This window comes from Harpia harpyja, chromosome 4 (assembly GCF_026419915.1).
Source record: "Harpia harpyja isolate bHarHar1 chromosome 4, bHarHar1 primary haplotype, whole genome shotgun sequence".
In the NCBI taxonomy this organism is placed as follows: Eukaryota; Metazoa; Chordata; class Aves; order Accipitriformes; family Accipitridae; genus Harpia; species Harpia harpyja.
Window position 1 is genome coordinate 59563984 of NC_068943.1, and position 14575 is coordinate 59578558.

Genomic DNA, 14575 nt, shown 5'->3' on the forward strand with positions numbered 1-14575 from the left:
AAAAAGTTTGATGTTTTGGTATAGATATGACAGTGGTACAAAATCGCTACTCAGCTCTAGATTGCTTCAGCAAAAATGACAAATGTGTTTAGATAAATTGTGGAGAGCAACAAACGACTACCATCAAAGGCTGTGTTGTGTTTTCAGACAAAAAAAATTCAGGTTAAAACTTGTTCTTCCTGCTTCTGTCCCGCAGCTGTCCATCAAAACCAGCTTTCTCCCTGCGGTCTATCAAATATTTCCCTCACAAATCAATTTTACACATGATCAGCCCATACCCCTACTGAGCTGAACCTCCCCGTTAATTAAGTGAAGAAATTACCATATATATTATATTAATGCAAACATCATTCAGCTAGTAATTCACGGCTGATCTGGATAATGGAAAGGTTGAACACCCATTAACCCAAGCCAACAAAATGGGTTGGCTGAGAAATTCTAGCAGGTCTCATGTGACTCTTCCCTCTAACTGCAGCTCTGCGGTATCTGCTATTGTAATAATTAAAATCCTCCCGGTAGATCAATACTGGAATCTCTTTATGGGAAGTGCCCTGATGGAAATGTCTCAAGGAAGCTGGGGCTGTGGAACTCTGAAAAATTCATTTTTTTTTATCTGACAATTATCACCACACTGCAGACTAATTCAACAGTGCACCCCTCTCACTCTGCTTTGAATGCACTGGAGATTGACATCTAAAAAAACCTAACATCTCATTTTAACCAATAAAGGCACTATTTCCACATACAGTTTGGAATTATCAGCAATCATGAAACCAGACAAAAAATTAATATACATTAAGCACTTCATCTTCTGATGGCTTCCTCTGAGTCTCAGTTATCGCAGCCTTCTCCTCATTTCCTCTCTTTGTATCTTCCTGTATTGATCTCTGCCTTTTCATCTCTTGAAAAAAGGGGAAAGACATGTAAAATTATTATAAAGCTTGATATTTATGTATTGAAATGTGGACTTACATTATCAGGTTTTCATATATTTATTGTTAAATATTATTAAATCATAAGATGGGAAAACAGGTTTTATATTTTCTCCTACCTGGTCTGCTCTCCACATATTGACTGAAAGACTGGAGCTGAGTTTTTCTGACAGTAGAGTCCTTGCTGAACACAACAGGATTTCTAAACCGTTCTGCTGCTTTTTGTAATTGCTCAGCACGATGTTCCTCTGTTCCATTCTGCTAGGAAAAAAACCAGACACACAACAGTTTCTTTTGTTTACAAATGGAAAGATACAAATTCGAAAGGTACGTTTCAGTGAGGGGACAGGACACAGCTTTTCCAAAGAGGATTTCACAACTCGGGCTGTGGCTTATATAGGATGAAAGTATCAGCTGCAGAAAAAAAGGAGAAGAGTGATTAACTTTTCCTTTCTTTTTTTTTTTTTGTTTTTTTTTGTTTTGTTTAATGTGTGGTGGCAATGACTGGCTTTTTGCTATGTGGGCACCCTCCTGCAGGACTCTCTACTTACTTAGCAGTCAGACCTATTAATTGTGACTAGCATTTGCCAGCAACGCCGATTTTAAATGAAAAATCACTCCTTTGCAACTTTGATTTGCCAAGCGCTGCGCATGCTGCTGCCAAGTAGCGGCGTCTCTACTCCGAACACGATCTGTATCGTTTTAAAAGCGTGTTGCCTTTAGCCTGTCTCCCTGCCCGGTAAAGAAATCTGTCTTTTCTGTAGTCCCACAGACTTGTATGACAAGAAGAACTAGTTTCTAATTTTATGCCCATTGAGATAAACTACTAATGCTGGATGAAGGCTAAAAGGTAGGATTATAATACTATCCCACTGAACTGCATTTCATCAGCTATAACTTTCCAAAGCCAGATTTGTAAGTAAGCCCTTTACAGCTAAGGAAACTACAATTATCTTTTCCAGGGCTTCCTATGTTAATACTGGTAACAAATTCAAATGATTCTATCAACATGAAATATCCCAGAAGACTGAACCACCGCAGTGTGTGGAAAATGCAGATACCGAGGTGCTGTGTACCAAACAAATATTTCATTTTATACCTAATCTTTTATTATTTTTATTAAGTGTTTTGAAAGTAAATAGGGAAAGGCTAAGATGCATGACTAATAGCTAAGCCTGCTGAATGCTGAAACTGGTTATCAAAAGCTACCAAGACTTTGCCCTTCCTCTGCATTGAGACAATCGGTAATGAGGGAGTTCTCCAATGGCCTATTCTCTAGCCTCAAGGAGGCCGGGGATACACAATCCCCAAGGGAAGGTAACAGTTTATCCTTTTCCACAAACACAGAATGCCTCATTTAGAAACGTGTAAACTGCATTTTATTAAAAAACAAATCCACCTCAATGCCAAGAGCTCCATGAGAACAGATGGACACCATATATTCCTTATAATGACGCTTTCCAACTCTTCCTTAGAAAGATGCACACAGAGATAAACTGTTAAGTTGCACCTTTCGTGGGAGTACCTTAAAAAAATCAACTCCTTCACAGAAGCTTTTTATAAAGAGAAATACCATTTTTGTTAGGTAAGGTGATACCAAATTACCCTAAGAGGTGGCCTGTGTGTCATTTGCCGAATTGAGCTTAAAAAGTATTGCTCATACCCCCGGATGACTTTTCAGCTGCACTAATCAGGTGGTTATGATTCTGATTAAATAAAAGGCGGTTTCGTGTTATTACCACAATAACCATCCGACAACCTAAAACAGAGTCTTTATCAAAATAAACAAACATGACTAATTTTTTAGGCTTGGCAACATGCTAAAATATCAGTGTGATTAGCCAGTAAATCCCATTTTAAGAAACCTTTTTATGACTGGGGACTTCTGCCACTTTACAAATGTATTCCTCTAAGCCCACTAATTCAGTTAGCCTTTTCAATCCATTGTATTATTCTTGGGCCAGCTTCATTTTGCATTAAATCCACTGCAGAAAGCTAAATTGAACGCAAAAATCAGACTTGATCCAGGCTTCCTTTTGTTCAAAGATAGAGACCGAAAGTCCTCTGCTGCTGCCACACACTTTCATCACCAATTTATAGGAACCGACAGTGTAAGGGAAAAGCAATGAAAGTCATTGTTTTGGGACTTCAAAGCATCTCTGTATCTGGGGAAGGAAATCCTTTCAGTCAGCAGTGCTTTCCCCCCAGACTGCAGGTGGGTGAAAAGTTATACCCAACTGGAAGTGCCCCAGAGCCATAGGGATATTAATGGCATACAGGGACTATTTAAAAAAAAAAAATAATAGTAAGAACACAAGGGGTCTAATTAAGAAAATGAAATGGAAAATTGATTGGTGTGTGCTTTATGCTGAAGTGGTGAACATTAAGAACAGGCAAAACGACTGAGTGCACCACAGACTCGTGTCTATTTTTCTCAGAAGCACTCGTTGTCAAGCACCCAAGTATGTATGCCTTTAAAGTATACTATGGCTTAATTTTAGTGGAGAGAAAACAGAGGGTCAGGCTTGGGAGGGAAGCAAATCCCTGAGAGTCCAATCCTCCTCCTGTTAAAGTCAGGGACAGTCTCGCTGCTGATTGTACCAGCAGCAGCAGGATGGAGCCCATGCTGCATTTCTGATTTAAGTGACAACCTGAGCAGTCAGAATTGAGAGATGCTTCTTATATCTGTTAGTGTTAGGACAATGACAAGTATCAAGACCAAAAAAAAAAAAAAAGGAAAATGTGTTGATTAATCAACAGGAAAAACCCCAGTGCATTGCAAACTATGCAACTGCACTGCCACGAAGATTTTCTGCATTTCTTACCGTGAAGGATTTGATAAGAAATCATTTTCCTCCTCACAAAGTACACACCCGAAATCGGAACACAGGTACTGAGACAAAAGCATTAATCAAAACTTACCTTAATGTCTTGCTCTGAGCTCTCAGTTACAGCTTTCTGAGCAGCACTGGAGAGTGAATTTGCCACCTGTGGCTGAGCTTCTAGGAGCTTCTTCAGCTTCAAATCCACCAACTTACTGTTTTGTTCTGCTAAATATGCAAATACCACATACAACACAGTGAGATGCATTTAAATGCAGAGTCACTACAACAATGTAGCAATTTAAAAGGTAGATTTAATTCACTTTGCTATCATTTCAAACTAAAAAAGGAAAAAACTAGAAGACATTTTTTTTCCTGCAATTTGGATTGGCATAGATTTGTGTAACGTACATAGATAATGCCTAAGTTTTCTCAAAAAAGTATGTAGCACTCAGCTGAACAAGTAAACATGCTTGAAGACAGCAGATGAAAAAACACAGAAAGTAGACAATGTTTACTTTACTTCCAACCTGTACACACCTATACTTTGGCATAAAACCACACTTAAAGAGCCATTTATTTTAAGATGACATATAACAATTTATCACATATTCTAAGTACTGATAACCCCTCAAGTTTATGAACTACTAATTCATCCTAAGGCTCCTTGGCACAGCTTCTGAATGATAAAATTTCAGTATCAAAAGAGACAGCTTTCTAGTAATATTTTACTATGATTTATAGAGTATGTTGAAGCTGGGAGAGCCGTAAAACACTTCATAACTGCATGGAAGGGACAGATTCAAAGTCTGCCGAAGTCCCCAAAAGTTTTTCATCAGTTTTAGCAACTTGGATCAGAGTCCAAAGAAATAATAGTTGAGAATTTTACGTCCCAATAATGCTCATTCTGTACGTGAGCGTTGACTATATGAATTTGTAACACACCTACACATACACAGTTACCTACACATACACACGTAATAAGGAGAAAGGTGTTAATACCAAACCACAGCGCAGATCTATGGAGCTAACTCTGGGTAGGAAGGCAGAATAATGCTGGCACAGAAGCCCCCAGACATACTCTACATGCAGCACCACATGAGAAATTGCCCCTGCAATGGAGCGAATGCAGCATCACCTGCGTATATTATGCACGTACATCTGGGCCTTGGGTCAAACACAGAGGAAACAGCAGTTGCTATGTTTTTCTATAGGCACAGCCCGAGTTTTTCACTTTGGGCTGGTGACTTCTAGCTGGTGTGGGAAGTGGAGCCATGACTGTTTTGCCGCACAGCTCCTTCCAAGGTTTGGAGCGCTCCAATTCGTGTTAGCTGAAATATTTTTGGCATGCTGGCAATCAAATGATGCCTGCCTCCAGCAGCAATGGGCTGGGTTGGTTTATGACGAAGGATAGTTTCCCTTTCCTCTGGCACACCCAGTCAGGGTGCCCTTAATTGAGGCTTACATGTAAGTACATGCACATTCTCATGGGTTTATACATAAACATTGTGTAATAACTATGATATAAGAGGTTCACATTTTATCAGATACATTCACAGCAGCGTATGGTAGCAGTACTGACAGACAGATGCAATACTTAAAACCAACAACTGGCAGTAAAAACAGTTTTCTCTTCGAGACAGATGGGAGGGTCTAAGATTCAGCAGCAGACAAATTAATTAAGATGGTCATAATGATCCCAAATGTGAAATGTCCCTTACAGTTCTGCACTTAGGTGCACCCAGGAGATTCAGCCTTCATTAGAACTTGGTATGAATTGGCAGAATCCCAGTGAAATCTCTGTACACTGATTTCTATCACAGCATTAGACTGCTTTCTGTATTATTGCCTGTCCCCTTCCTTACTCGTTTGTACCTCTGACTACTGTGCAGATTGAACTGCAAAATGATGTCCCAGGTTTTTTCCAGAACGTCTTTCCGTGGTGGAGATGAAGCGTTGGGTAGTGGGTTTGTATCTCTGAGAAGGTATCTCTCAAGAAAAAAGACCCACAGAAATAAATGTTGATAAGTCACTGAGACTATGTGACAGGAATATTCATTTACTGATTTTCTATTTCTCCTAAAATGAACCAGTATTTATTGGAAAAATATTTGACAGGATTCTGCTCTAAATCAGCTTAATTCAAATGCTGGAAACACTAAATATATTTTCTTATGTGTTTGGAAATCCTCAAATAAAAAAAATAAAAGGACATGACTCAAGTCTTTCACAATCCAAAAAGACTAGAAAGAAAGTGCTATATACACATCATTGTTGGTTTAATTTACAAAGAGCAAACACTAAATGAAGTGTTTTGATTTAATATATTATGGGCTGCACACTTCGGTCCAGCTGGCATGGGCAGAACCAAGTCGGAGGATGCTGTAAGAAGTTCTCTCTTGTACTGCCTTTATCCCGATGCTATCCTGTGCTTGCCACACTTCTCCGGGCTTGAGCTAACTTGTAGTGAGCAGAAACGCCCTGGCAGAGAAGCACACCACAATACAAAGAGGCCCTCGGCACTCCCCAGGGCCACTGGTAACAGGCAGACTTGTACAGAGAACAAACTCCTTCAGCAACTCTCTGCGAGCAGAGGAGCCCCTTACTGATAGGCAATTACCTTCACATCTTGGAAGATCTAGTGCCTTTTAAAATAAGCATCTCCCTTGTAAGATCTATGGAGGAACCTGAACTCCAGTTTTGCTCGATTACAATTTTTGAAAGGGGAAATACCACTACTATCATTTATTATTACTTGACCAGCATGTGCTAAGATTATACAAGTATTTCTACAAGAATATGAATGCGTTTAAAATGTGTTATTAAAAATCTATTACTTGAACTTTGTAAAGTAAGTAGGACTAATTCTGTTCAGATTTATACCTCCATGTCCCCACTGGAGCAACAAGGTATAAATACAAGAACTGGTTCTCAGGAAGGAACTGGAGGGATACCAAACGTACATGGAAACTGAGGCATGTTTGCTTCTCTTCACTGAGCAGACAGGCCAGGATGTCAGTGCAGAGAGCGGCAGCTGTACTCACCAACGCGATTGCTCACTCCTCTGGCCTGTCTACCTTGGTTTGCTGGGACAATCCAGGCAGGGTGATTTCAGGTGGCTCTGCTTTACAAATCTGGCCTGGGGTCCCCTTCCCCATCAAACAGCAAGAGACATTTAAATCTGCCATTGTTGGAAATAATGATTTTGTTGCTGATTTTAAATTTCAACTAAACGTGAATGCAAAATATTCAAAAAGAATAAGCATTAGGCTTTAAAAGACCTGAAAAGGCACAAAGGAATAAAGCTATGACAGACAGAAGCAGCACATCAGTACTTATAGGATGATGGAGTGTTAGTCATGCAAAATACACAAAATAGCCATTATTTAAATTACCCATTGAATCAAGGTCATTTTCTAGGTTAGTAAGCTCATCTCCACCTCCAGTAACAGAGCATTCAGGAACCTCCTCATTAGTATCTATCTCAATATTATCATCATCCTCATCCTCATCTGTAGGAACATACAGCATTAAGGTTAGTATTTTCTTATGTACATGCATATCACTAAAAAAAATGAATGCTTTAGAGAATAAGCTGAGTTATGATAAAAATGCAAATCACTAAATAAGTCTGGAAGGAGATTTCACTCTGTCCACTCATGGATTTATCGTAAAACTGATGCAATTCAATAGACACACAGGGGGCTCTGCTGGAAACTCCTGCTACAATAAAGGTATAGTCTGGCCTCAGCAGTGGCTGTTCTCTGCACTAAATCTCTGGCTAACTCTGAAAACCACATGTGCTTTTCCTTATAACTCGAGTCAAAATAATTTCCCCCAGGCTTCCATTTCTCTCTAATGCAGAATGGGTGCCAAAGCTGGCATACAGCAGGTTTGGATGGGTCTGGCCAGCAGAACGACCTGGGAGCTGCACTCTTGAGAAAGGCAGCAGCTCCAGGTACTGAGTTCCCAGCTTGGTGAGACTTGCCATTCCTTACTTTGCACAATATATCACAGACCAGTGATCACTGTACCTTGCTTAGGTGTTAGCGTCTCCTACCACTTCTGATACAAGGAGGAAAACTGCCACCTGGAACATCATGCTTAGCAAGCACTGACCTCAGGTGTAGCAAGAGCACACTCACAGATTGCTGCCTTACTGCACCACTTTGAATCAGCATTGTTTGTAAGCTACATATATTTTAAATAAAATAGTAATTGTAATTATACTGTATATTTTTTATAGGATCTTTTTACCAAGTTTCTCAGAGCAGCTTATGAATATCACTTGTAAATGAGCCCCATAATGTTTTACGAAGTAGGTGATTATTATAATTACAGTTATGATGATGATGTAGGTAAATTATGGCACAGAAAGAGTAAGTAACCTGAGGAAGATCAAATAGCAAGTGCTGAAATGTGAAGCAGATCCCAGAAAAAATCCTGACTCACATTTTCAATACAAATATATAATGAAGTTAAAGTCCATAAAAGCTAGATTAGTACTTTCCAAGCATGTAGTTGCCTTGTATTTGCTTACTTTTAAGTCTCATATCAAATGCTATCTACACTTGTTCAGACTTATACAAACATTTTTTCCCTATGTATGCATGCATGCGTGTAAAAATGACAAAAAAAGAGAAGGCTGGAGTGTGTCTGGAGAAGACACAAATAGTAACTAAAGGAACTTTAAACCACTTCACAATACGAAAAAATACTAATTATAATTACAGTACTTTGGTACATTCAAACGCCATATAAACAAAAAGGATCCTAAACATAGCACCAAGATGCCATAATCCTGAATATCAGAAGTTTGGGGAAGTTTGGACCAGGATTGGTGCTGATCACCCATTGTCTGTCTTTGAAATACACTAAACCTCATCCCCAGACCTGAAGTTTGCACTTCAGGCCCATACTGCTGACACAAAGGTCATACAGTTGTTTCTTTTCTTTACCTCTTTATCTCCATAGTCCCTATAATTCCCATTTTAGGAGCCTGTTGACTTTTTTGTATGTCTGCTACTCTTTTTAACCAGCTGCTCCCTCAGTTCCTCTGTAATTAATCAATGTCTTTCACACACCTCTGCCGATTCAGGCTAAGGCTCTTGCTGCAACAGACAGGAGCAAAGAAGTTTCCATTTCAGTGTCTTACTCAACATCCGTTGCATGTATAAAGGAGCAGCAATCAGTGAAGTAGGACCCCTCCGTTTCAGCTGACCACCATGTCTTCCCTGGGCTCCTCTCCACTAATTCTCAATGGTCCCTGGAAGAGTCAGCTTTCTTCCAAACTGCCCCAGCTTGAGCCTGATGGATGGAGAACACCACCTCTCCTCAGCCAAACCAGGATCTGTGACCGGACCTGGGACCTGAGAGATGGTGCTTCAGGTGTACAAATGGGTGGGCAGAAACACTCAGGACTCTCTGTGACATCTTTTCTGTTCCCACTTAAATTCACATAGAAGGTTCTGTGATCTGGACTCTAGTTGTTTCAGGTAGCACGGAGGTGGGTGAACAAAGTAGAAGGGCACAGCGTGATCATGATGAAGTGGAGAAAGGGATAGGGTAAAAAGCAGACTGAAGAGAAAACAGAGAATGGTAAAGCAGCAACAGCAACAATTCTGAAGTTTTGAATTTTCTTCAAAGCATCTCTACATTTTCTAATGAGGAGCTAGACTTCTCACATGATTTTAAATCCTTCATGATGGTGTTAGAGACATTCAGTGGCACTCAGGCCACAGTACTCTCAAACACATCCTGGAGCTCACGGTGGCACACTGAAAGCACGACCAGGCTAACAGCAACAAAGGGCTACGGACATCTGGAAGAGGTGGAAGAGAAAGAAAGAGGGACACTGCCATGGCAGAGGGAAACCAAATCCACCTTGAGCCTAGAGGCAGGCAATGACTTCCCAAAGCACCCAAAGAAGTCAGCTCACAAGGTCAGCTCACAACTACCAGTCATCCAGCAGGACGCTGGATGTGTCAAAACAATCTAAACAAGATGACAGGGTTTAAGACTGCTGGATACTAAGGGAATGCTTATATTAGATTATTTGATTTTCTTTAATTTAATATAGCGAGATGAGATCAGAGGCACTGTCTTTGACACCACCATTTTAGGTAACAAGAGAGATGGGAATGTCAAAGACACCAGTTCCTAGTGTCAGACAATGACCTGACCTAGTATTTAATTTAAAGTTAGCAGGCTTCAACTGAATATGATTATCTGGACATTTACACTTTATTAAAAAAAAAATAAAATAAATTCAATTAAAAGCATTCATTTGAAGTAATTTCACAAATTTTCAAATATCTTTCAAAATCTACAGATTCCTTGTTTTAAACTACTCTAGTTTTTTTTTTCCAGTCCAATGTTCTTCCAGTGTATTAGAAAGGGAAATGTATTTAGGGAGCATGTTACAACAAGATTTTGCAATTATAAATGATAAAAGGAACAACATGACGAAGAGATAACAGATATCTTTTATGAAAAGAACAAATTACTAGTGTGAAAAACTTAAAGCACTTGGTCTAGAACCAGGGCATGTATTTAGAAGAGTACTAAAGAACTCTTCTTTGAAAAGTATGTAAATGTGGATCCTAGAAAGACAGCAAAGTCTTACTATGTTGTGAAGAAACAAGCAAAATTAAAGATGAAGGATTAAGTCAAGAACTAAACAGCACTGACCATTACCTACACAGCCTGGACTGCAGACTGGACTGAAGAGAGTGAAATAAGAATCCTTTGGAACCAAATGGAAATGCCAGAATATTGGTGGAAAAGAAGATCCAGAGGCATTTTATAGCTCGTATTTTTTACTATTCAGATTCAGCTCAGGCTTAATTTGTGGTTAAACTGATATTCTCTTGACTTGGTTTAAGCTTGCCCACATGTGAAAGAGTTGCAGCAGACTGCATCAATTTCTAGATGAAATTAAAAAAGAACAATTTTCATAGAGAGGTAAAATCATTGATGGGGGTTGGATCACATTAGTGGGAGAAGCATATATAAGCTGCCACTGGAGCTGCATGAACAGTACTTGCTCTTTAGGGAAGATGCCTCCAGGATTGTCTCTGGGAAGTCCTTCAGGCTTGTGGATATTCAGATATTTAGTTTATTTACTTTCAGGTACAGAGTTCACTTTAAGGCTACAGGATTTGACAGGAGCATCTGAACAGTAATAAAGGAAGCAAAAGTGGGGAATGGAAGAAATGCAGAGTCTAAATACTGGTTCAGTGTACAAGAAATCAGATGTCAGGACAAGAAAGTGCAGCAGTAACTGCCAACAGATACAAATACTGCCTGTTAAAAATATTAAATCGAGAACTTAACACTGTTTTATGAGTTGGAGACTAAGCATGATGAGTAAGCCTGAGCTACCATGTACATTCCCCTCCAAATCATTGCCTCAGAAGTAAAATCTGTAATGTACCCTGAAATCTTTAAGCATACAAGTGCAATGCAATGCCAGCTGGCTCTCTTTCCTAAGTTCTTTAACTGCAGTACACCTTTCCAACTTTTGTTATTAATTCCAAAATTTTTGAAAACTTTTTTTGTCTTACAATATATTTGGATGCTGCTTCTCCTGTGTTTTTCCCTTCCTGTTCCTCTAACATCCCTCGTCTGTGCTGATCTTGTGTTCATTCTCTTCTCCCCTCCCAGTTTTGCCTATTTTTGGCACTTTTTTCCCCAAAGCCTCTTCACATTGTGCTTGTCTTACCCCCTGTCCTCTCCATTGTTCCCTCCCTCCACTGCCTACTCACCACCTCCAGATCCTAGCCACATCCTCACAAAGACACCATCTCAAATAAAGGATGGAGATGTGCCAGAGAGTAAAGAAAACACATTACCCAAATCCCAGAAGAGTAGACGGGTGTCCTACTGCATGGGGACACTACCTAGATAAGATGTCAATTCCTTTGTCCCGTCACTGCTGGGAGAAGGGAGGATATTTGGATTCCTATCTCGATACTGTCCCTGGACCCATCTCAAGGCATCCGCTTATCAGCCTGAAGCTAGTAGGACATCTAATAAATTCGAAGCTGCCATCCCAAACCCTCTGGCAGTTGGCAGGAAGAAGTATTTTCTGTCTCACATGCCAAATAACCTATGAAAAAGACTAGATTTCATAGCAAAGGATGCTGCTTATCCAGGAAAGTTTCAACTTGCCATAGGCATTTGAGTTTTTCAAACCATGATTAAATAAAGCCTTTTAACAGAGAATGTAGCACCAGCACCAAAGCATGGAACTCTTAATGAGCATATAGAAACACTGAAAGGGATCACATTTTCATCTACAATAGTAAGCAAGAAGTTAGTCTTTAGAAACTCCAAAATCCCAAAGCCAAAATGTCACTTTTTTCTGGAATAAGTGAATTGAGAGAGGAAAATGATTTGGTACATTCCCTTTTTGTAAATTAAAACGTAGCAATCAATGCTGAAGAAGAGATTAATGAAGCATAATGGACAAGAGAGCTTGGAAGACAAAAGATATTACTATAAGCTTGTCTTGGGTATTGTACAGGGAATACAGGACTATACACAGAAAAAAACCCTACTACGTGTGAATGCAGTCAGGGGCAATATTCACAATCCATTTGTAATAAGGAGACTGTCTATTAAATCCTAATTTTTGGTGGAAATAAAAAATGGAAAAAGACTAAACCCAGAAATAATTATAATTTATTTGGTTTATAAAGTGTTGGTGCCATTTCACGGAACTACTCTATTTTAGAAGAATCAATTTCTTGAGTGGAGATCTGGTGTGGCACCTGACATTACCAGCAGTGTGGCGAAAGTATGTAGAAGATGTGCCATAAGGAAAGCTTTTTGAGAATGAGTAAGTAGAAAGAAGTGCTATAAAATGCACACTGACGTGAAAAGAGCAAAGAGGAATAAAAGGAGAAAGGGAATAAAAACTGGAAGTCCAAGAGAAGTTCAAATAGCTTGGCCAAACTACTGTATGAACAAATTAAAATCAAGGTAGGAAATATAAACCAAGGAGATAACTCAAAGCACGTGCAAAAGTAGAAAGCAGTGCAATTGTTATACTGGTTAAAACCCAACAGGTATAGTGGTGATAACTTTATAAACAAGTTGTCATCAGTACTGATACTGTCTCCTCCTTTAATAACACTGAAAAGCTCTGAGTCCATGCGCAGTATTTATGTATATAGACTTTTTTTTTTTTTTATATATGCACAGTGCACAGTTACCTCTGAGACTGTTTATGAACTGAATGAAGAGCAGGAAGAGCAACGGCAAAATTCAGAGGAAAATATGAACAAGGAAGGCCACATCCCAGAAAGCAGCATACTGGGATATTTAGCAACACCACCTGTGAGTCACTGCCACAAAACAGAGTAACTACTATCCAGCTGAGCACTCAGGATATACCCAGAAATTGTACCTTCCTTGGAGGGGAGAGATGGCAGGAACAGCTATGTACAGGTACGATAAAACAGTGAGGAGGAAGTAATTAAATAACATAGGATGGGGAGTCATAAGTTGTGAAGAGGGATGAAGAACACCATAGTCTAATTAATATACAAGCACTGTGTCATTTTGCTCAGCCTGTCTTACTCCCTCCCCATCAAGGATGTAACTTCCCTATTTATCATGAAAGAGAATTAGGTTGGCAAGCTTGGTTTACTGGGCAAAGAGAAGAAAACTGAAGACTAGACCCAAAGGGAGATGTATAACTCACTGCTTTTCTCTTTGGGTGTTAAATGGAACAGAAGTGTAGGGTTTAGAGTGTGGTAAGACTGTATTTAAATACATATGCATATAAAAAACATGTAATAGAGAAGAAAACAATACTGTTGTTGAATCTACATGCATCGTGAACTTAAAGCTGGATTTTCCTGACACTTTGGTTTACAATTACATGTTAGTATGAGAAACACAATTTCCCCTTAGAATGGGTAGAAGATACTAAAAGAGCAAGAAGCCTGTACTGAAACGTGTGCTCAGCACCCATTTGAGTTTGAGTGACACTACATTACTTCGACTCGTAGCACTGGCAGGTATATGAATTTTAATAACATTTCAAAGTCAGTTTAATAACATTATAGCAATATTACAACTCAAAACCTGTAAAGGCAAGTGGTATGTCAAAAGACTGCAATTTAAAATCAAAAGGTTGTTGCCCCCACCTCCCATGGGCCGCCTTTAAAATTCTCTTCCCAAGCAGTCTTCTGAACACATTTAATATAAAATAAAGTTTCTTAAGTATTTCTAATGTTGTTTTCCCCCCAAATTATGTCAATGGTCCTATATAAATATATATATTGAAGAGATTTTAACCAACAATCATAAAATTCTAAATAATTGTGGGTAATGACAAATCTATAAATAATGGGCCAACATGAGCTACTTGTTCACATAACATCTTTTTCTTTCAATCACATGTATGCTTTTCTTTTAATTGTTGGAAATTAAGTGACACAAGCCTGATTTAGGAAACATACCTATGGCCAGGTCTTTTCATACATGCACCTGATAAACAACAACATTTTGAAGTGTGAATAAAAGTGATACCCCAAAAGGTCTCTGGTTTCTAGGTTGCCACAGGAATAAGATACAAGGTTCCTCAGCTCACCTCCAGATGCCTTTGACCTTTCTTTCAACTTTTCTGCAGCCATTTCACCGTAGCTAGGAAGTTCTGACATCTTCACTCCAGATCGAGCTTCTGCTATTAGCTGACGAGCTCGCTCTCTCAGCTGCCGACGCCGCTCTTCATCTTGCTGCTAAGATATATTGAACAGTTGCCAACTCAGTAATTGACAGAAATGCAATTTCATTCTCAATCTGATCATC

At 39.2% G+C, this 14575-nt stretch overlaps 1 protein-coding gene across 12 annotated transcripts in view; it reads right to left on the minus strand.

Moving 5' to 3' along the window:
• The window catches only part of EHBP1 (EH domain binding protein 1), a 231446-nt gene that overhangs the window by 39314 nt on the left and 177557 nt on the right, over positions 1-14575 (minus strand). For 3 of the 12 annotated variants that reach the window (XM_052784229.1, XM_052784233.1, XM_052784228.1), the window contains 5 exons: positions 14358-14505; positions 7150-7266; positions 3855-3982; positions 1052-1193; positions 795-901 (listed from right to left, as the gene is read on the minus strand). In XM_052784229.1, coding sequence (XP_052640189.1) covers positions 795-901; positions 1052-1193; positions 3855-3982; positions 7150-7266; positions 14358-14505 — 642 coding nt within the window. The remainder of the gene's footprint in view (positions 1-794; positions 902-1051; positions 1194-3854; positions 3983-7149; positions 7267-14357; positions 14506-14575) is intronic. The other 9 variants (XM_052784234.1, XM_052784232.1, XM_052784239.1 and 6 more) reach the window with 7 other exon arrangements.